The sequence below is a fragment of the Hipposideros armiger genome, unplaced genomic scaffold (assembly GCF_001890085.2).
Source record: "Hipposideros armiger isolate ML-2016 unplaced genomic scaffold, ASM189008v1 scaffold_64, whole genome shotgun sequence".
NCBI lineage: Eukaryota > Metazoa > Chordata > Mammalia > Chiroptera > Hipposideridae > Hipposideros > Hipposideros armiger.
Window position 1 is genome coordinate 5,037,293 of NW_017731414.1, and position 20,358 is coordinate 5,057,650.

General features: G+C 39.8%; 1 protein-coding gene and 1 pseudogene across 1 annotated transcript in view; both read left to right on the forward strand.

Moving 5' to 3' along the window:
- The first annotated feature begins 5,150 nt into the window (after positions 1–5,150).
- The window catches only part of PIWIL2 (piwi like RNA-mediated gene silencing 2), a 79,360-nt gene continuing 64,152 nt past the window's right edge, over positions 5,151–20,358 (forward strand). Inside the window, exons 1-9 of the mRNA XM_019641810.1 lie at positions 5,151–5,342; positions 7,514–7,601; positions 7,751–7,889; positions 8,393–8,599; positions 9,326–9,436; positions 11,724–11,841; positions 12,300–12,424; positions 13,679–13,759; positions 14,072–14,185. Of these exons, the coding sequence (XP_019497355.1) occupies positions 5,151–5,342; positions 7,514–7,601; positions 7,751–7,889; positions 8,393–8,599; positions 9,326–9,436; positions 11,724–11,841; positions 12,300–12,424; positions 13,679–13,759; positions 14,072–14,185 (1,175 nt within the window). The remainder of the gene's footprint in view (positions 5,343–7,513; positions 7,602–7,750; positions 7,890–8,392; positions 8,600–9,325; positions 9,437–11,723; positions 11,842–12,299; positions 12,425–13,678; positions 13,760–14,071; positions 14,186–20,358) is intronic.
- On the forward strand, positions 6,402–7,263 carry LOC109382378 (60S ribosomal protein L21-like; annotated as a pseudogene).

A 20,358-nucleotide genomic window follows, 5' to 3' on the forward strand; every position in this document is an offset into this window, starting at 1 on the left:
ATACTTTGCTTAGAAATCTCCTCAGCTAAATATCCAGGTCCATTGCTGATGAGGTCTATCTTTCACAAAACACAATTCAGCCGGGTTCTTTGCCACTTATAACAACGATCGTTTTTCCTCCAGTTAACATGTTCCTCACTTCAGTCTGAGACCGAACCAAACGCACCATTAAAATTTATATTTCTACCATTAGTCCCTTCAAGGCAATCTAGGCTTTTTCTAGCATGCACCTCAAAACTCCAGTCTATACCCATCACCCAATTCCAAAGCCACTTCCACATTTTTATGTTTTTGTTACATCAGCACCCCAATTCATGATATCAAAATCTGCATTGGTCAGGGTTTTCCAGAGAAACAGAGTCACTAGAATATATAAGGAATCGGCTCATGTGCTTGTGGAGGCTGACCAAGATCTATAGAGTGAGTTAGCAAACTGGAGACTCAGAGAGTTGATGATGTAATTTTGGGCTAAGTCAGAAGGCCTGAGAACCAGACACGCTCAAGACCAGGAACAGCCAATGTTTTAGTTTGATTCTGAAGGCAGGAAAAAAGCTAATGCCCCAGTTACAAGGCAGTCAGGTCGGAGGAAGTCTCTCTTATTCCAGACAGGGTCAGACTTTTTGGTCTATGCAGGCCTTCAACTGATTGGATGAGGCCCACCCACATTATGGATGACAATCTTCTCTACTCAGCCTCCAGATTCAAATGTTAATCTCATCCAAAACACCTTCCCAGAAACACTCAGAATAATGTTTGTTCAAATATCTGGGCACTCCGTGGTCCAGTCAAGTTGCTACATAAAATTAACCATCACAGTTATTACCTGTCTTATTTATTATAGCCATTCTAGAGCATATGAAGTGATATCTCACTGTGGTTTTCACTTGCATTTCCCTGATGACTAATGGTGTTGAACACATTTTCATGTGCTTAATAACCATTTGTATATCTTCTTTGTTGAAAGATCAGTCATATTTTTGCCCATTTTTTTTATTGGGTTGTTTGTCTTCTTCTTATTGAGCCTAATGTGTTTTGTGATTAATTTTTTTCTTGTGAGCTCATATTTCTTGATACTTTTATTGTGGGAGCTTTGGGGATCAAGTTGAGGGTTATTTCTCTGGGAGGACCTGTGTTTACTCTGCCTGAAACCCAGGGGTACTACAGACACAGATCCACTTCCAATCAAATCCTCCCAAACAACTAAACAATTTTATGCTTTTAATCTTGCTGTGGCTCTGGTGACCTTATTTTCTGAACAAGAACAACAAAAAACCAGGATACATGGTCAGAATGGAAGTATTTATGGGGATCAAGGGCAAGATTATTTTATGTCATGACTGCCTGGGAAATCCAGATTGTATATAGTTACAGGCCATCTTCCCCCTAAGTTTTAGAGCCTAGCAGGGCCAAGTAGACAGAATTTAGTGTTATGAAAGTATTACCTGTAATTTAATTTTAAATACTTTAGATAGCATAATATGGGTGTACTATTTTTAATCAATATCCTAGGGATGGTTAGTTAACAAATGACGTGCCCTGATGAGGAAAATAAACTCCAGGAGAGGTTGATTATCTGTTGCAAGATTCTAAGATGTCCACATTTTAGAGAACTTTAACCATCTTTATCTACAATTAACACTGAGACTATATGGATTTTCCTTTGGTGAAATAAATAGTATTCATGATGTATGGATTGGCTACAAATACTGTACAGAGGCCACCTATTTTTGATGACAGGATATAGAAATCTAGGGAAACCAATGTGTATACTCTTTGTAATGGTGCTCTGGTTTAGATGACAAAACTGACGGTTTCAGAAAATTATCTGAGGATTGCTATTGTGATGATCTGTTGAACCCTGGCCCTAAAATATTACTTCCTGAGTATGGGATGAATCTTTTATGAAGGATTTTGTAAGAGTGCCTATAAAAACAGGAAGCTGGGACTTTATCAAATTTACAGAACGGTTTGTATAACTGTTTTTGAGTGCACTTGCTACTAAATGTTTGCAAGGGCAACAGAATAATTCTGCCTATATGTTATTATAACATACCCTGTAAGATAGCAAGGTTGTGGGGTAGAAGAACTTATAAAGTTTTAATATAATGTTAAACAAATAACATCTATAAAGAGTTAAGTGGTATCCTGCCAATAGATTCCTGCTTTGGAAATCCTCCTGCTCTAATAATTTTCAAACTCTATTCTGATTTGGGAAGGAGAGGAGAGTCCTTCAATGTAAGGATTAAAACAAGGTACAAGATATCTGAAGCTTAGAACAGCTTTGCCTTGCCTTATTCCATCCAGAGCATATGCATCTCTCTACAGCATAAGCCAAGATCTCTTGAAGCTTGATTCCAACCACCTCAGAAAAACTGGGGTTGGAGTGGGGTGCAGCTATTTGCCAAAATGGCTGAGAAAGGGGGAGAGATTTTTATTTCCTTGGGAGAAAATATTTTGTAATTGCAGAATTAGCCACGAGTACTTTTATATCATTTGAAGAAAGCTATTCTTGGCTCACAGATTCAGGCATCAATAAATAATGATAGGCAACATTTATTGCAGGCAATTTTCTCATTGTGCTAAGTATTTTTTGTACATCTCATGAATGTATGTACATTTCCATACAACCCTATGAATGGATGCTTTCATTCTTATTTTATATATAAGGAAAGTGGGGCGCAGAGCTCACATAATTAGGTGTTTGAACATAAACTCAACCTTACTCCTTCCTATTCACTACCTATATCCCCACGTCCTCTAGGGAAGGATGAACGGGGCAAGGCAATTTCAACATAAGCGGGTAAGCTAAATCCGTTTATAGTAGTTATCCACAAAAAGGGAGTCAGGATATTAAAAACGTGGCCATTTTAACAATTAGGCTCACTCCTAACTTCTAGAACCCCATTTCCAGCACCCCTTTGGGATGTACCTCGCTATACAGCAATGCGGCTAGAAAGCCAGGTGGGCCAATGAAGTGGCTGGATCTTGTGAACGGCACGTCGTTTGGCCAATGGGCTCAGGCGCTGAGGCCCCGCGAGAGGACCGGAAATGGGAATCTGTGCATGTGGGTCCTTGAGCGTAGCCGGTGCGTTGAGTTCTGGGTACTACTGATGCCAGCAGAGCCGAAGGGCAAGGGCCCTGGTGAGTGGACGGTAAACAGGTGTGGGAAGGACTCCTCTCCTTCTCAAATTGCAGACTTTTTGCTCAGGCTCGCGGTGGCTAGCAGGGTCCCTCCAGGCCCACTGCGGACTTCCCCCCCACCCCCTCACCCTCAGGCGCAAGGGGCTCTGGGCCACGTGTGGGGCCGAAAGTCGTTATTTGAGGCTGTGTGTGTGTGTGTGTGTGTGTGTAGAGAGGACGCAAGACTTCGAAAAGGTGGGAAGGTGGTGGCTGGGGGTGGGGGGGGTGGACTCACGCGGGGTTTGATTAGGCGTGAGTGTTATTTGGACCGAGATGGTGGGTAAGACTTCCTGGTTTTGGGAATGGTACTTTTCTCTGGGGTGGAAGGAAGGTAGGATTTGCCCTCAGGGGCCTCCCGTCAGGTTAAGCCCCAGTCCTGTTGCCCCACCTCAGAGCTTGCTCCTGGAGGCGCGGAATGTAGGCCTCGCTTGGCCTGGGACCCTTCCCTGTTAGACCTTAGAGTCAGCGAACTATCTGCTAACTAATTAAAAGTGAAAATCCACGTGAAGGGAGGGCCTTCTGGAGAGGTGCCCACATCTGTAGACGTGATGATAGAGGTGAGGGAGGGGTGGAGACAGAGGAGGGACGATTCCAGAAATCCTGTAACTGGTAGGTGTTAGCGCCTCTCAGTGTGTATGGGTTAGGGTTAGGTTCTGACCTGGAGACTTCGGGTCGTGGTGGGAAGGTGTGAGCAAAGAGGCCAGGCTAACTGGAAAGGAGTTTAAGCAATTAAAGGAGAGAGCTGTTCAAGTCTTCGAGGAAGGGAGGCATAATTCTGCCATTTTAGTGTAAAAGTGTAGTTAAAAGGGCCGGCCGAGTGGCTCAGTTGGTTAAGAGCTCGCTCAAGAGTTTGAGCTCTGAGCAACAGCGGTTTGGGTCCCGGCCCAAGGTGAGCAGCCGATGAGCTGCCAACAGGTGGCAGGATGGTTCAGCTAAAAAAAAAAAAAAAAAGTGTAGTTAAAAAATTTTTGTCAGATCCTAAACTACCTCCACCTAGAGTACTGACTTAAGAATTGTATGTCAGTCTTGTCTTTGTATGCGTGGACTGATTTCCCTGTAGCTAATACTTGTGACAGGCTTGTAAAAGTTAAGAGGCTTAACTTTTCAGTTAAGAAAGATTTTTCAGAGATCAGGGGTGGGTCGGGACAATGAAGGGAGCCCCTTAAAGAAGGAGTCCTAAAATCTATAGGTTATAAAGTGATTTGAAGAGGCCTAGTGGGCCTGAGAGTTGGGGGTCAGGAAGAGCCTCATCCTTGGTTACCTAGGGGAGAAAAAGGGCTTATGTGTTACATGAGATTCAGCAGGTGTTGTAGGCTCAAAGCAGAAAGGGCCTGTACCCTGGAGACCTCAGTTCTGGCGGAGTTCGAAAAGTTTTATAGAAAGGAATTGGATAAAGATGCAGCAACACAACTAAGACCAAGGAGGAGGTGGAATAGTACAATATGATAATGGACTGGAAAAAAATTCAGACTCTGGTAAAGAAAAGAAAGGCCAGAAACAAAGCAAAACCCATAAATAATATTTATTGACAGAATAATTTTATGATATGGCTGTGTTAACTTTCTTATGCTCATACATTAAAAAGTGCTTCCTTCTATTGTACAATAGGTACTTACAATAGGTATTAGACAATAGGGCTGAGTTGTCTGGGAGGCTGTTTAAGTAGAAAACACAGGAAAATTCAAGGAGAGCTTGGTCTCTCATGGATTGCTAATGGAGAGTGTTTAGAATATTCTTGGCTAAATAGAAGCTTTTGAAGTGGACATGATACAGGAAGCTGGTTGTGTCCCTGGTCTGACCCAAAGTAAGTTTTTTGGGGGTTTTTTTGTTGTTTGTTTTTTTTCTTTTTAACGCTTGGTGAGTCTGTCTCAAAGGAAAAGGAAAACAATTGGGAATCTTTAATCTTTATAAAATGCTGACAGGTAATTAACCAGAACAAGATTGGCACCCGTGTCGTCTGCAGCCTTTCAATGGATCCTGTCCGACCACCCTTCAGGGGCTCTCTTCATGGGTACCCATCTCAGTGTGTACGGATGCCAGGCTCTTGGCTACAAACTCCTAAACCTTTGGACTCAACTTCGGGCAGGGCAAGACCTGTAGGCAGAGGCCATATATTTGGAAAAGCAGAGGAACCAAGCCCACAGAGTGAGCCGGCACAAAGGGTAAGACCATGTCTGAACGCATAGTAGCAGCATACAGCTTATCATCAGAGGAAATAATGGATTTCAAAGTGCTTAGAAAACTCTGAAGTCCTATAGGAAAAGAAGAGTTGTTTTTTGTTTGTTTGTTTCCTTTAACAAGTAGTTGCATCTTCTGGGCATATATTTCAAATTCTAGAGTTGAGAGTCTAGAAAAAGTGCCTCATAATGAATGCTAGATGGACTTGGGTAAATGCCTTTGCTGTCTAGCTTGTATAAATATAAATACATACATAAATGGCAGGTGTAAAGATACAGCATTTTGCTCTTTTTCTGAGTGTTTAGAGTTTTAATCTGAATTTGGCTCAATGCTATTAATTAACAGCCACTCCTGCCTCTGTGGGAACAATTGTTAAGAATGGTTCCTTTCAGAAGGCTCTTGGTCCAAATCTTAAAGAAAAAGAGGATCTTCAGCTATTGTTATTGCTTGTATGTCTTTTCTTAATCTAATTATGTAGCAATTTTAAGAATGGCATTTGTCTAATTGATAAATCTCCAAGAATAAAGTTAACAAATAAATGTAGGAAGAATAGAATAATGCAGTTATGACAATTTTAAGTAGAGCTGACAGTGTCAAATATAATGTTCTGTAAAAAGAAAATTTTATACCTTTTATACTATGTTATACTTTTTACTTATGACAGTAATTTTATACTTTTCCTCAGATGAAATTGCTTGAGTATATATGTGCAGCTGAAACTGGTATAACAGCAGTAAATTTTCAAGCCTGCTATAGGAAAACAATAGCAAGTTTTGTTGGAGGTTGTTTAAAAAAAAAAAAACCCAAACCTCTGAGACCCTTAAATGATCTAGCTTTTTTGAAAATGTATTAACCAGTATATTTGTTCCCTCTTGGGGTGTACTGGTCCACCTTGGGTGTACAGGAAATGAACCAGAAAAATAGAAAAGTTAATTCCATTCTGTTATACTGTACACCAAATCATGGACTATAACTATTTATGGTTAAAAATCTAATATGGCTCCTTTTTGGCCGGGACCGCCATCTTCCAGTAATTCATCAAAATGACCAACACAAAGGGAAAGAGGAGAGGCAACCGCTATGTGTTCTCTAGGCCTTTTAGAAAACGTGGAGTTGTTCCTTTGGCCACATAAATGCAAATCCACAAGAAAGGTGATACTGTAGACATTGAGGGAATGGGCACTGCAAAAAGGAATGTCCTGGGCCAGCCGAGTGGCTCAGTTGGTTAAGAGTGGCTCAGTTGGTTTGATTCCCTCATAGGCCTGTGAGCTGCACTCGAGCTGAGCTGCTGCTGAGCTGCCAACAGGTGGCAGGATGGCTCAGTTGGTGAGAGCCTGGGCTTTTAGCAACAAGGTTGCAGGTTCTACTCCCGCATGGGATGGTGGGCTGTGCCCACCTGCAACTAAGATTGAACATGGCACCTTGAGTTGAGCGGGCGTGAGCTGCCATTGGTCCGCCGGAGGTGACTGGACTTGGAGCTGAGCTAGCTGCGCCCTCCACAACTAAGACTGAAGGACAACAACTTGGCTGTTCCCCTTCCCCAATTCCCCAATAAAACCTTTAAAAAAAAAAAAAAGGAATGTCCTACAAATGTTACTATGGCAAAACTGGAAGGGTCTACAGTGTTGCTCAGCATGTGGTTGGCATTGTTGTAAACAAACAAGGGCAAGATTCTTGCCAAGAGAATTAATGTTCGTATTGAACATCTTAAGCGCTCTAAAAGCCGAGACAGCTTCCTGAAACGGGTGGAGGAAAATGATCAGGAAAAGAAGGAAGCCAAAGAGAAAGGTACCTGGGTTCAACTGAATCACCAGCCTGCCCCGCCCAGAGAAGCACACTGTGTCAGAACCAATGGAAAGGACCCGGAGCTGGTGGAAACCCATTCCCTATGAATTCATGGCATAAGTGTAAAAAAATAAAAGACCTCTGTACTGTTAAAAAAACAAACAAACCCCAAAACCTAATATAACAGTTACGTGTTTCTTAAAAACTATAAGTATTTAAACATTTTTATGAGTTATTTTTATCTTTTATTGTAACATTTATAGAATTTAAAGATGATTTTTATTATTTACCAAGACTTTAAGAACACCCTCAGTGTTTCTGAGGTTTTAAACTACATCTTGGAATGACTTTATTTTTTGACTTTACATAGGATCCTGTGGATTTGGTCTCCATGTTCCGAGGCCTGGGTGGTGAAACAGTGTCCTGGACCCCTCCAAAACGGGCAATGCCTCCTTTAGGTATGTGGAAAAGTAACTTGAGAGGACGTGGTATGTGTGATTGCTTTGTTCTTTTAAAAATTTGTATAAAATTTATACAGTTTATCATCAGAAAAATTACAACATGTTCGACTCAACAGTTATAGCTGGGGTTTGATCCTTCCTTTCAGGTAGAGGCATTTTAGGTCGAGGCTTGTCTGCCAGTATGGTGCACAAAGGCAAAGAAGAACCCCGTCCCACTTCTCCAGATCTGTCATTGTTGGCAGCTGGGGATAGCCAGATGGCAGAGGCCTCCATTGGTTGGAATAGGTGGGTAAAGTTGCCTTCTCCGGGACCCGTCAAAATCAGATGACATCTCTCTTTAAGTTCAAAGGAAAACTTTAAAAAGGTTATATTCTTTCACAAACAATGTATGGTTTTATATTAAACAATGGATGCTTTCCAAGAGTAGTCAAGCAGCTACAGATCCAATCAGTATTTGGAAAAGGATAAAAAAGTAGTTCCCCACTGGTCAGTTAACAATTTTCATTTGCCCTCTTAAGAAGTTAGCCTGATTGTAGTGGTTTTTTAATCTAAGTGAGTCAAACTCCCACCTCAATTCTGCCATGGGAGTTGGCCCTGAGAGTAAATATTAGTAGCAGGTGGTGAGTGAGTCATGGCTGCCATATTGGACTTGGAGAGAATCCCAAGGCTTGGGTCCCCCTTGCTGACTACCCCAGGAAGAGAATGTAGACTTGGGGGAAATCATTTAGATGGGGAGAGATAGAAGCACGATGAAGCAAGTCCTGATTTGCCTCTTTTTAACATTTCAGAATGCTTGGAAGAGGAAATTCAGATACTGTATTACCGTTGGGAAGAGCAGCTGGTGGAATAGGCAGAGGTGTGTTCAAGGCTCCTGGTGCTGTCGGCGACGTGCCTTCTCGGGGTCCTGCCCAGCAGCCATCATTGCCACCTCTGCCCCTTTCCTCACCGCCCTCTCTGGATCACCTTCCACTGAGGACTGCAGAATACAAGGAAAAGTAAGTCAGGAGCCTGTGACCTTCCCTGCTTCGTAGTGATGTGGGAGGGGGCCTTCTCATTGTGTTGTAAATGCTGTTTCTGTTGTGTCTGAAGTCCTCTGTGGGTGGTAGGTACTGCAGGGTTGTTCGTTTTGTTTTTTGCTCCTGGGGAGAGGGACAAAGAGGTGGGACAATGCCTGAAGTGAAATGATGTTAATGATATAGATAGTATGTACCAAGAGAGTGAACTCATGACTTCGTTTCCTTCCCAATTTATACATAGACAATTCTTTGTCATGTTGAAGATAAGGCAATCACTTAGGGAAAATATTGCAGCAGTTCATTTTTCTCTATGGAATTAATTCTTATGTACTTAGTTAACTGGCCTAGTTTATTCCTATGATGTTACTAGGACAAATAGGGTGACCTTGCTTCTATAATTAGAGATTGCTATTCATTTATTTATCTACTAGTCTTTAAAGGTTGCTTTTGTATGTCTCAATTCTTGTTTTATGTACCTGTAAGCAAAGTGTGAAATATTACTTCCTTTCCTTTCCTTTCCTCTTTCCTTTCCTCTTTCCTTTCCTTTTTCCTTTCCTCTTTCCTTTCCTTTCCCTCTTCCCTTCCCTTCCCTTCCCTTCCCTTCCCTTCCCTTCCCTTCCCTTCCCTTCCCTTTCCTTTCCTGGTGTGGGTTGTTTGGTTTTTTGGTTTTGGTGTGTGTGGGTGCTTTTGTTTTTTATTTTCCAGACAGCTCCTTGTGAAGCAAGGATCAAAAGGAATACCTCAATCTTTGGGATTGAACCTTATCAAAATACAGTGTCATAATGAAGCAGTTTATCAATATCATGTGACTTTCAGGTATTCGCAGCTTTTTTTCTCTGTATTGTTTACTTAGAGAGCAATAATGAAATTGTTCCCCTGGAATAAGTCAGTATTTTTCTGTATAATTTCTGATGAACCTCTCCCTCACCCCACAATAATGCACGAATTGGATCATTGCAATAAGTTCAAGGTTAATATTTCTTTTTGTATTTAGTTATATTACCAATTCAGATTTTAACTTAATAGGTACAGTTTTTTAAAGCATGAGATTAAAGGTGGATTTATTGTGAAGTTAATGAAGCTTAAGTTCAGGATCGTGTACTTACATAGATCCCTTCCATGACCTTTTAACTTATTTTTTATTTATAATTTTGCATTCCACTTTTTTTTTAGCTAAGCCATCCTGCCACCTGTTGGCAGTTCAGCTTGGGCCAGGACTCGAACCACTGTTGCTCAGGGCTCAAACTCTTAAGTGAGCTCTTAACTAACTGAGCCACTCGGCCGGCCCTGCATTCCACTTCTTAAAGGGAGTCCCTCTCCCCCAGTGGTATAAGGTGCACATCCCACAAAACCTGGATCTTCCCTGCATGAATCTCATACCAATATTTGATGGTTCTCCAGTGGCAGTCTAGGGTTAAATGTGAGGGTGAGAAAAGCAGAGAAAATAATTTTAATGTATATCAATAACTTTAGGATGGATCATACTTTTTAAAAATCAAGAATTCATATTAGTTTGTGTTCTCTTAAATTCTCAGGAGAGTCATTAGCTGGAGGTTATTAGCTGGAATTATGAAAATGAATGACTATTTTGGAATATCTGTGGAGAAATTAGGAAGATGGGAGACTGAATTTTTGAAGGACAGCTACTAATTGGTACAAGAGGAGGAAGTGGATTGAAAAGAAAGGAACAGTTAGGGAGGAAAATACCCTGAAGACAGGTTATAAAGACCAAAGGGAAGGCCCATTTGAATGGTGAGGAGGTGGTTGACTTTGGGCACAGGAAAACATTGTTGAATATGCTTTCAAGAGCCCCCTTGGTGACCTAGTACTTTGTTAGAGTTATGGAGGAAAAAACTAGACTAAAAGAACAAAGGAGAGCATAGAGATAGTCAGTGAATTGGCTACTTATTTAGATAGTGTGTAAGGGGAAGGAGAAATGGAATGATAATTAAAGAAGGTAGCAGGATTGCTTTAAAAGTTTCTGTGAGGTAAGAAAGCAGAGCTGAGCACATAGACAGGTGAAGAGAAAAAGCCAGAAAAGGGGGTGAAATTGAACCCTGGAGAGAAGGTAGTGGGAATAGGCCTCTTCCGGAATGTAAAGGAAGGAGATGAACATTAATGAGAGGAAGAACCCTTTCTCTGAAATTGGATTGACAAATGTTAATGAAACAGAAAGGAGTGTGAGGTCTCGACATTGACCTTCGAGAAGACGTGGATTCTGTGAAGTTCCAAATTGTGGAACTTGAAGCCACAATGAGAAGAGGATGTATTACAATGAACTGGTTGTCCTTTGGTTTCCACATACTATATGAAGGGATTCTGGGAAAACATCTTTAAATACTGTGTTTAGGGCATAACACCATGTATGTGTATGAATTTTTTTGAAGAAATATTTTGAAATGTAGTGTTAGTATGTGAGTGCTAGTTTTGGGGACAACTATGTTGGATTACCACTTTGCTTTTTAAATCTTTATTCATGTACTTGAACATGCTTGACTCTTTTTTAGCCCTGGATTTATTTAAACTTTGCAGTTGTAGAACAAGATTGTGTGTTACTGTAATGTAATGGGACTATTATGGTACAAAGTAACTACTAGAATTTTTCAAAGCTGTAAGATTTGTGGCAATGAATCAGTAAAAAGTTGAAACTGCCATGAATGAAAAAAGATTAGAGTAAAATCCCATAATCAAGTTTTGCTGGAAGATAGCGGTGTTCATTGGTTTGCACATTGTCTTTGGTGCTTTTGTGCTATGTCGGCAGAGTTGAGTAGTTGCAGCAAAGACCATATGGCCCATAAAGCCTAAAATATTTACTACCTGGCCCTTTATAGAAAAAGCTTTCTGACTCTGTGGTCTAAACTCTGGAAGAATATATACTAACATATAACACTGCTGAGGTGGTGGAATTATGGGTTGTTTTTATTTTTTGTAAGTATCCTTGGGTCAAAGTTCTTTTTTTAGTCAGATCGAGTATTTGAATTTTTAATATGACCACTAGATGGAGCAGTAGTTACAAGAGACTGCTTCTCTAACAAACCTATTGCAGTCAAGACTGCTGTTTGAGTCCAATTGAAGTAAAATCCTCTTTATTAATATTTTCTAGCCCCAGTGTGGAGTGCAAAAGCATGAGGTTTGGCATGTTGAAGGACCATCAAGCTGTCACTGGAAACGTCACTGCTTTCGACGGATCCATTCTCTATCTGCCTGTTAAGCTTCAACAAGTGAGACCACACCGGAAATGTATTTGGGGATGAAACCTAGGAGTATTCTGGTGCTTTGAGTGGTGGGAATTCATAGGCTTCTTGAGCATTTGAGTTGTATTTTTCTATTCTTAGAGGGAAGGCAGATTTCTCCATAACAAAGAAATGACAAACTGAGAAACTTATATTTGAGTTCTTCAAGGGGTCCCTTCTCACATAAGAGGAGTGGGTGGAAGCTTTTGACTTCTGTGACAAAGAATGGTTTCAGCTTTCAAATACAAAGGAATCTATTGCTAGTTCTCCGTTGGGTTCCTTTTACCAAATCCTATCTTACATCCTGGTTGTTAGTGCTGTGATTTTGTGAAGTGGAAGTAGAAAACATGTTTAAGATGTTTTTAGTGTTTTCCAGGACACAGTTGGATTAGATTAGGACTTGGTTGTCTTGTCATTTCTTTTACTTGCATATGTTTATTTGTTAGGTTCTTGAGTTAAAAAGTCAGAGGAAAACTGATGGTGCCAAGATCAGCGTTAAGATTCAGTTGACCAAGATCCTGGAGCCTTGTTCTGACTTGTGCATTCCCTTCTACAATGTTGTTTTCCGTCGGTGAGAAAACAGCTGACGTCTTATTTTCTTTAACCTCAGTCTTATATTTGTAACAGTGCTCTTCAAGAAACTTGGATGGAACCACACTACAGTGTGTATATAGATGAGTTCGGAAACATTTAATAAATAGATGATATTGAGCTAATGTCCTCAAAAGTTATCTCAAGTGATTTACCAGATTTGGGTATATGAAAGTAGGTGTGAGGTAGTTGAATGGGGGATGGGTTCCTTTGGATACATTCAGGAACTTTATTATTATTATTTTTTAAGATTTTATTGGGGAATTGAAGAAGGGGAACAGTGTTGGAGAAGGGGAACAGCCAAGTTGTTGTTGCGGAGGGTGCAGCTAGCTTAGCTCCAAGTCCAGTCGCCATCCGGCTGTCTGGCGGCAGCTCGCGGCAGCTCAGCTCAAGGTGCCGGGCTCAATCTTAGTTGCACGTGGGCGTAACCAACCATCCCGTAGGGGAGTTGAACTGGCAACCTTGTTGTTAGGAGCACGTGCTCTCAGCAGCTGATGCCATCCTGCCACCTGTTGACAGCTCAGAAGCAGCTCAGCTTGGGCGCAGCTCACTGGCCCACGTAGGAATCTAACCGGTGACTCTGTTGCTCAGAGCTTGCGCTCTTAACCAACTGAGCTGCTCGGCAGCCCCTCTTTCAGGAACTTTAAAAGCAGATGTTTATAGTGCACATTTAATGGTGTTAGTGATGGGACTACTTGAAGAGGTAATGTGTAAAAATTTTTGCTGGAAGAATTTTTTTCCCACTCTCTTGAATTTTTAAATACATCCTGCTCATAATTTTAAAGGTTTCTTAGGTTCCCTCATTTTTGTAACATTATTCCCAAACCACCTCTATTTTTAATGAAACACAGAACCTAATTTCTACCTAGTAAGTTGAACTGCCAGGAACAAACATAACTTCTTATGCCAGACTGATATTCACAAACTTAGAAATTAACACTTTTGCATTCTTTTTAGTTAATGGTGAAAGTAATGTAAATTGAGCCTGGGAAATAAACTTGATTTTTGGTTACCTAGTAAGTAGGAAAAGCTGTAATAAGTTCCATATACCCCAAGATAAATGTGGTAAATTTTCTTTTTCTTTTGGCAAGTGTTCTCATGATAAAAGCTATATTGTACAAAGAGCACTGACGTTTCTGACTCTTTAGGCTTCCAAAGGAAATGTAGCTAAGAGTAATGAAACTGAATTTTTTTATTCTTCTACTAGAAAACCCATTCTTGCTCTTTATTTCAGGGTAATGAAACTTTTGGATATGAAGCTTGTGGGCAGAAACTTCTATGACCCGACAAATGCTATGGTACTGCAGCAGCACAGGTCAGTTGTGTTTGCCTCTTCCTCACTTTAGAATATTCTGGAAAGAAATTTTTCGTTGCAATCACCATATTTACGACAAGAATCTCAGCAGTATTTTACGATAATGCATGCAATTTATCAGTTAAATCTCTTCCATAGTTTAGTATTTTAATAAGTTCACAACGATGTTGATTTAATTGAATTTGTTTCCTGGTGCTTTCTCATTATTGCTAGGGAGAGGCAGTATATGCTCAAAGTACTGTTTCAGATGGGAGCTTGGAAATGTCTGTGGTTCTTTTAGAACCCCAAGGTAAAGCCCACCTATCTCTTCAGATTGCAGATCTGGCCAGGCTATGCAGTCAGCATCCGGAGGACAGATGGCGGTCTCTTCCTGCTAGCTGATGTCTCCCATAAGGTCATTCGAAATGATTCTGTGCTGGACATCATGTGAGTGAATGGTGGGGTCTACCTTTAACAAGCTAACAGTTTTCTGAAAAGCTCCATAATAGCTGATAATAAATACAGTTTAGCTATTATTGTTCTGTCTGGGTTTTAAGTTATAGAACAAATGAAGGATGTTGCATGGATGTGCTCCAATCCATGAAGTCCTGCCAAGGCAGGAATCTGCATAGAAACCTGCTGTGCTTTACTGAAGAGGAATTGTATTTAAGTCTCTGGTTAAGAAGACTTAGTTTAACATACACAGACCCTGAGTTTTTGCTTAAATGTGTTTAAGCAAATATTTATATTTGCTCTAGCATATATTTACTGTAGTAAGTATAGATGTGTATAATTTATAGTGGCTACATGAAGTGCATCTCTGATTAATTTTTTAGGCTTTATACTTAGAAGTGGAATTACTTAAAGGGCTGAACATTTTAATGACTTCAAATATTTATTACAATATAGTAAGATACTTAAATATATATTGACAGATTATCTTCTGGAAGTTTATTTATTCAGTTTGTTTTCCCACCAGCTATGTACAACTACTGTGTGTTACTAGGCTTATAAATCTTTGCTTGTCTGATAAATTCATTCATTCCTTCAAGTATATTTACTGAGCTCCAGTTGTGTACCAGTCTTGGGACATATCAGTTAACAAAACAAAGAAAAATCCTTTTCCTCATTGAGTTAAATTGTAGTCAGGTGAGATAATAAATAAAAAGCGTGATAAGTAAATTGTATCGTGTACTAGAAGCGATGAGGGCTATAAAAGAAAGAACACTACAGCACAGGGCAGGAGAGATGCGGAGTACTAGGGGGGTGGGGTGGGGGGAGTGGAGAGCTGTAGTTTTAGGTAGAGTGGTCAAGCTCATTTTTGCCAACACTGTTAAGAGGCGAGAGAGTTAGCCAGGTGAAGATGTGGGCGAAGGGAGTTCTTAGCAGAGGGACAACCAGGGTAAAAGCCTTAAGACTGAAGTATGCCTGGCTCATTCAGGGAGAGGCAGGGAAGCCGGGATGGCTAGAGCAGAGTGAGGTCAGAGTGGTGGATGGAAGGAGCAGATAGAGGACCTGAGCAGAGAAGGTTTTGTAAGGCTACTGTCGGGATTTACTCAGAGTGAAACGCAGGCCTTGTAGCTGAGGACTGGACTGACATGGTGTGACTTGAATGTGAAAGGATCCATCCAGTTGCTGCGAAGAGAATAGATTAGTAGGACGGGGTGGAAGTGGGGAGACCAACCAGGAGGCTACTGTAACCCAGTGGGGGAATGAGGGGAGCAGCCATGGAGGTGCCGAGAAGTGGTCGGTCTCTGCATATATTTTGAAAGCAGTGCTCGGTCGATTTCCTCATTGGATTGGGGCGGGGGGGGGGGGGGGGGGTGAGAAAGAGAGAAGTTGGGGATGACTCAGACCTTTTTCAGTGAATTCGTAATGATTTATTCTCTCTCCTTGAACGCAGCAGGCCATGTCTTTCTCTCCTATGGTACACTCAGCCCTAGTTTATTCCTAGCAGGTATTAAGTGTTTAAGAATACCAAATAAAAATAGATGTCTTCAAATTCACTCTTTCTTCATGGTTTCTGCCTTCACTTTTCTGCTTAGAAAGGTCTACTTATTTTATATTTTCCAATGTTTTAAACCTTTTGGAATTTATCTTGGTGTGATGTTGGGATCATCATGACTGTCTTGGTACTGTTAAATAATTTTTGGAAAATATTTTTCTTTAGATTTAAATCATTCTAAAATACTTGGATTTATTTCTGAATATTTCATTTTGATCCACTGGTTAAAAGCAATATGATATTGTTTTAATGATTGTAATTTTATTAGGTTTTGATATTTGTCAACTAATTCTATTTTTAGAATTTTTGATTTTCATAGTGAATGTCACCCACATACTCTTTTGTGTGATCAGTTGAGTAATTTAGTGAAAAAAAGAATCGTCAGTTGGCACTTTGATTGACATGGACTGGGGAGAATGTCCAGTGAGTCTTTCTATTCACAAATATGGCATGTCTTTCCATTTATTGAAATTTTTAGTTAAAGTTTTATTTAGGTAAAAGTATTAGTCGTATTTTATTGACTACGCAAAAGCTATATATAGGTGAGCTATGTACAAGTAGTATATACTATGATTATTTTTATTTTCTGCTTAGTTTATGTTGGATATAAAAATTGTCTTTCTTTTCATTTTCTAAGAACATAGTTGTATATGTTCTTACCACTAATACTTCAAATTCTCCTCATTGTACATTCCAATGCCAGGTATTTTGTCAGTTTCATTCTCCCTCCCTCTCCCCCCCCAAAATTATATTTTTTGGATTGTCTAAATCAAATTAGATATAGCTTTGAGTACCCATTCTCTAAGATAGTAAGTCCTATGTCAGGCATCACCCCATTATGTCACACACACAACCGTGAGGTGTTTGTGATCCTGGTGGTTAGTCCAGCTGCAGTGTCCGAGCTCTCAGACACAAAGAGCATGAGCATGCTGTCCGGTGTGGAGCTCTGCATGTCTTAGTCCTCCCTCGTACCCATGCAACTGTCACAGACTTGGGGTTCTGCCACGTCTCCTCCCCTAAGCCCTTCATATTATGAACCACTGGAAACCACAAAAGAGCAGTTATTTTCTTGGAGGTCAGAAATGCCCAGTCTTTAGAAATGCAGCGGCTTCTATCTTTATCAGAAATGGTCCAGGAATGGTTCACGTATTTCTCAAAAGATAGTGAGCCAACTAAGGTTTGCCAAATAAGTTAAGTTTCATATGTGGCTATTAAGTTCTCAGTAATTCATTTAATAACTCATCCCCACAAAATTCAGTGTCATCTTTGAAATCCCCGTTAAAGTCTGATTGGCTTCAATTTGGACCGGTTCATCTCCAGGCTGGCTGATAATGGTTGTCTTGGGATTCCTCTTCATTGTAGTGAGGACGTCCTTTCCCTCTTAGGGCAAATCTGTAGCTCGGATCCCTGACTACATCTTTCTTGGTTTACTCTCCTGTTTTGGTGTAAAGTGTATCTTCCAGTATTTTCCAGAGGAAGGCAACATTGCAGAAAATGTTTTTGAGATCTGTCTTTATTTTACTTTCGTTTGGGCATAAAATTCTAGATTGGAGACAGTTTTGCCTTAGAATTTTAAAAGCATTGTTCCATTGTCCATTTTAAAAAAATAATCTTTATTCACATTCACATATTCTTTCACAATGAGACTGTTTTTTTGTTTAACTCTTTGGGTGTTCTTATAGTAATGCTCTATTTGAATACACCTTTTATTTCTAGATTTTCCCACTTCTTCATCCTGTGAGTGAGTAAACAACCATTTCCTACACCATCATTCCATCTTTTTAACCTTATTTATACCTTTTGGGCAAGCCCAAAACTTGATTTTGACATTGCTTCATCCCTTCTTTTTTTATTTATCCATAGTCTTCTCCCCCTTGCCCCCCAACTTCATCTATTTGTTAAATGCTGTATAGGTACTACACTTTAAAAAAATTATTATTATGGTTTAGTAGTACTATATTTTAATATTGGTAAGGCAAGTCCTTCCTCCTTGCTCATATATTTACTATCTTCCTTTATCTTTCCTATAACTGTTTTCACATTTATCCAGATTAATTTCTGAATCTTTTTGTTGAGCTCCCCCAAAATGCCATTGCAGTTTTGCTCCATTGTCATTTTGCTTTCTGATTTGCCGCTTAAAAAAAAAAAATCTAAAGCCATTCTTATTTCTGATCCCAGGATCTTTGTATGCCCCCCCAAACCCCTCCCCCCAACACACCCACACACCCTTGGAAGCTTTGGTAGCTTCTCTTTACGCCAATCTTCTGAAATTTATGTGTTCTTAATTTCTTCCACATCTCAGGATTCTATTTTTCCTTTGCCTGAGGAACCCCTGGAGTGTTTCCTTTTGTGTGGAATCTGCTGGTGACATACTCTCACAGTTTTTATTTATTTAAAAAAAATGTGTTTTATCTTGCCTTTAACTTAGAATTCTAGATTTGGCAGTTATTTTCTTTAAGCGCTTTGAAAATATCCTGTTATCTCTTGGTGTACCATGTTTGTATTAACAAATCTACTACAAATGTTACTGTTTTTTTTTTTTTACGGTATTATGTCCCCCCCTGCTCTTTTTCGTTTGTTTTGGATTTTCAACAGTTTCACTATAGTGTGTCTAGATGTGGTTTCCCAGTATTGATACTGCTTGGCCCTTCTGTAATCTTCTCCCCTTGAATGTGGGCTGCATTTATTGACTTGTTTCTAATGAATAGAATATGGCAGAACTGATGGGATGTCACCTTTTAAAAAAAATTTGAGATATAATTTACATATAACAACATAATGACTCCTTAATGTATACGTTGTGAATGATCACAATAAGTCTAGTTAACATTCATCACCATATATAGTTACAAAGATTTTTCTTGTCAGAAAAAAGTTCTTATTAGATCTTTTAAGATCTACTCTTTTAGCAAGTTCAAAATATACAATACAGTATTATTAACTATAGTCACTAGACTGCCCATTATACCTCAGGACTTACTTATTTTATAACAGGAAGTTTGTACCTTTTGATCATCTTTACCTATTTCACCTGCCTCTGGCAACCAGCAGTCTATTCTCTGTACCTATGATTTAGGGTTTTGATTTTTTTTAGATTCCACATATAAGTGAGATCATACATATTTGCCTTTCTCTGTCTGATTTATTTCACTTAGCATAATATCCTCAAGGTTCAATGTGTTGCAGATGGCAGGATTTCTTCTTTTTTATAACTGAATAATAGTCCATTATATATATCACATTTTCTTTATCCATCCATCTGTTATTGGACACTTAAGTTGCTTCCATGTCTTGGCTACTGTAAATAATGGTGCAGTGAACAGGAGGGTGCATAAATCTTTTATTTTTCTGAGTTGGTTTTTTTTTGTTTCCTTCAGATAAATACCCAGAAGTGGAATTGCTGGATCATATGGTAGTTCTATTTTTAACTTTTTGAGGACCTTCTATACTGTTTTCCATTGTGACTGCACCATTTTACTTTCCCACCAACAGTTCACAAGGGTTCCCTTGTCTCCACAGCCTTGGTAACACTTATTTGTCATTTTGATAACAGCCATTTTAACAGGTGTGAGGTGATATCTCACTGTGGTTTTGATTTGCATTTCCCTGATGATTAGTGACGTTGAGTATCTTTTCATGTACCTGTAGGCCATCTCTCTGTCTTTGAAATAATGCCTGTTCAGATTCCCTGCCTGTTTCTCGGATTGTTTGTGTTTTGCTATTGAGTTGTATGAGTTCTTTATATATTTTGGATATTAACCCCTTATCACATACATGATTTGCAAATATTTTCTCCCATGTGGTAGTTTGTCTTTTCATTTTGTTGGTTTCCTTTGCTCTGCAGGAGCATTTTAGTTTGATACAGTCCCACTTGTTTATTTTTGCTTTTTTGTGTCAATGGATGTCACTTTTGAGGTGAGATTATAAAGAAATTATGGCTCTGTCTGGAGTTCGCTCTTACTGTCTTTCGGGGAAGCCAGCTGTCATGTTGTGGAGCTGCCTATTGAATGAGCTTAGAACCAGGTTACCCTTCAGTCGAGCTTTGAGATGTCTGCAGCCCCAGCTGACACCTTGCTTGTAGCCTTGTGAAAGACCCTGGACCAGAGGTACCCAACTAAGCCACACTCGAATTCCTAACCCACAGTAACTGTGGGATAATAAATACGAGGTGTGATCAACAAATACAGTGAATGTTTAAATTAAAAAATTATTACAGTAAAAGACACATTGCCATTAGTGCCCCTCAAAATATTCCCCCTCACTTTGAACACACTTATCCCATCATTTTTTCCACTTTCTGAAGCAGTTCTAGAAGTCCTCTTTTGTGAATGTCTTTAGTTGTGTGTCGTGGCTCCCTCGATGTCCTGAATCATTTTGACTTTGGGGAAGAGCCAGAAGTCACACAGTGCCACATCCGGTGAATAAGGTGGATGAGGACACACTGTTATGTTTTATTTGACAGAAATTGCTGTATACCAGAAGTGATGTGTGACATGGAGCCTTTCCTTTGTGATAAAAAAACTACAGTGAATGCTGCTGCCAAGTGCCATCCAACGGAAAGGCAGGGATCTTCAATATAGGAAGCGGCACGTCGAACCTTAGTAACTGTGTGTGA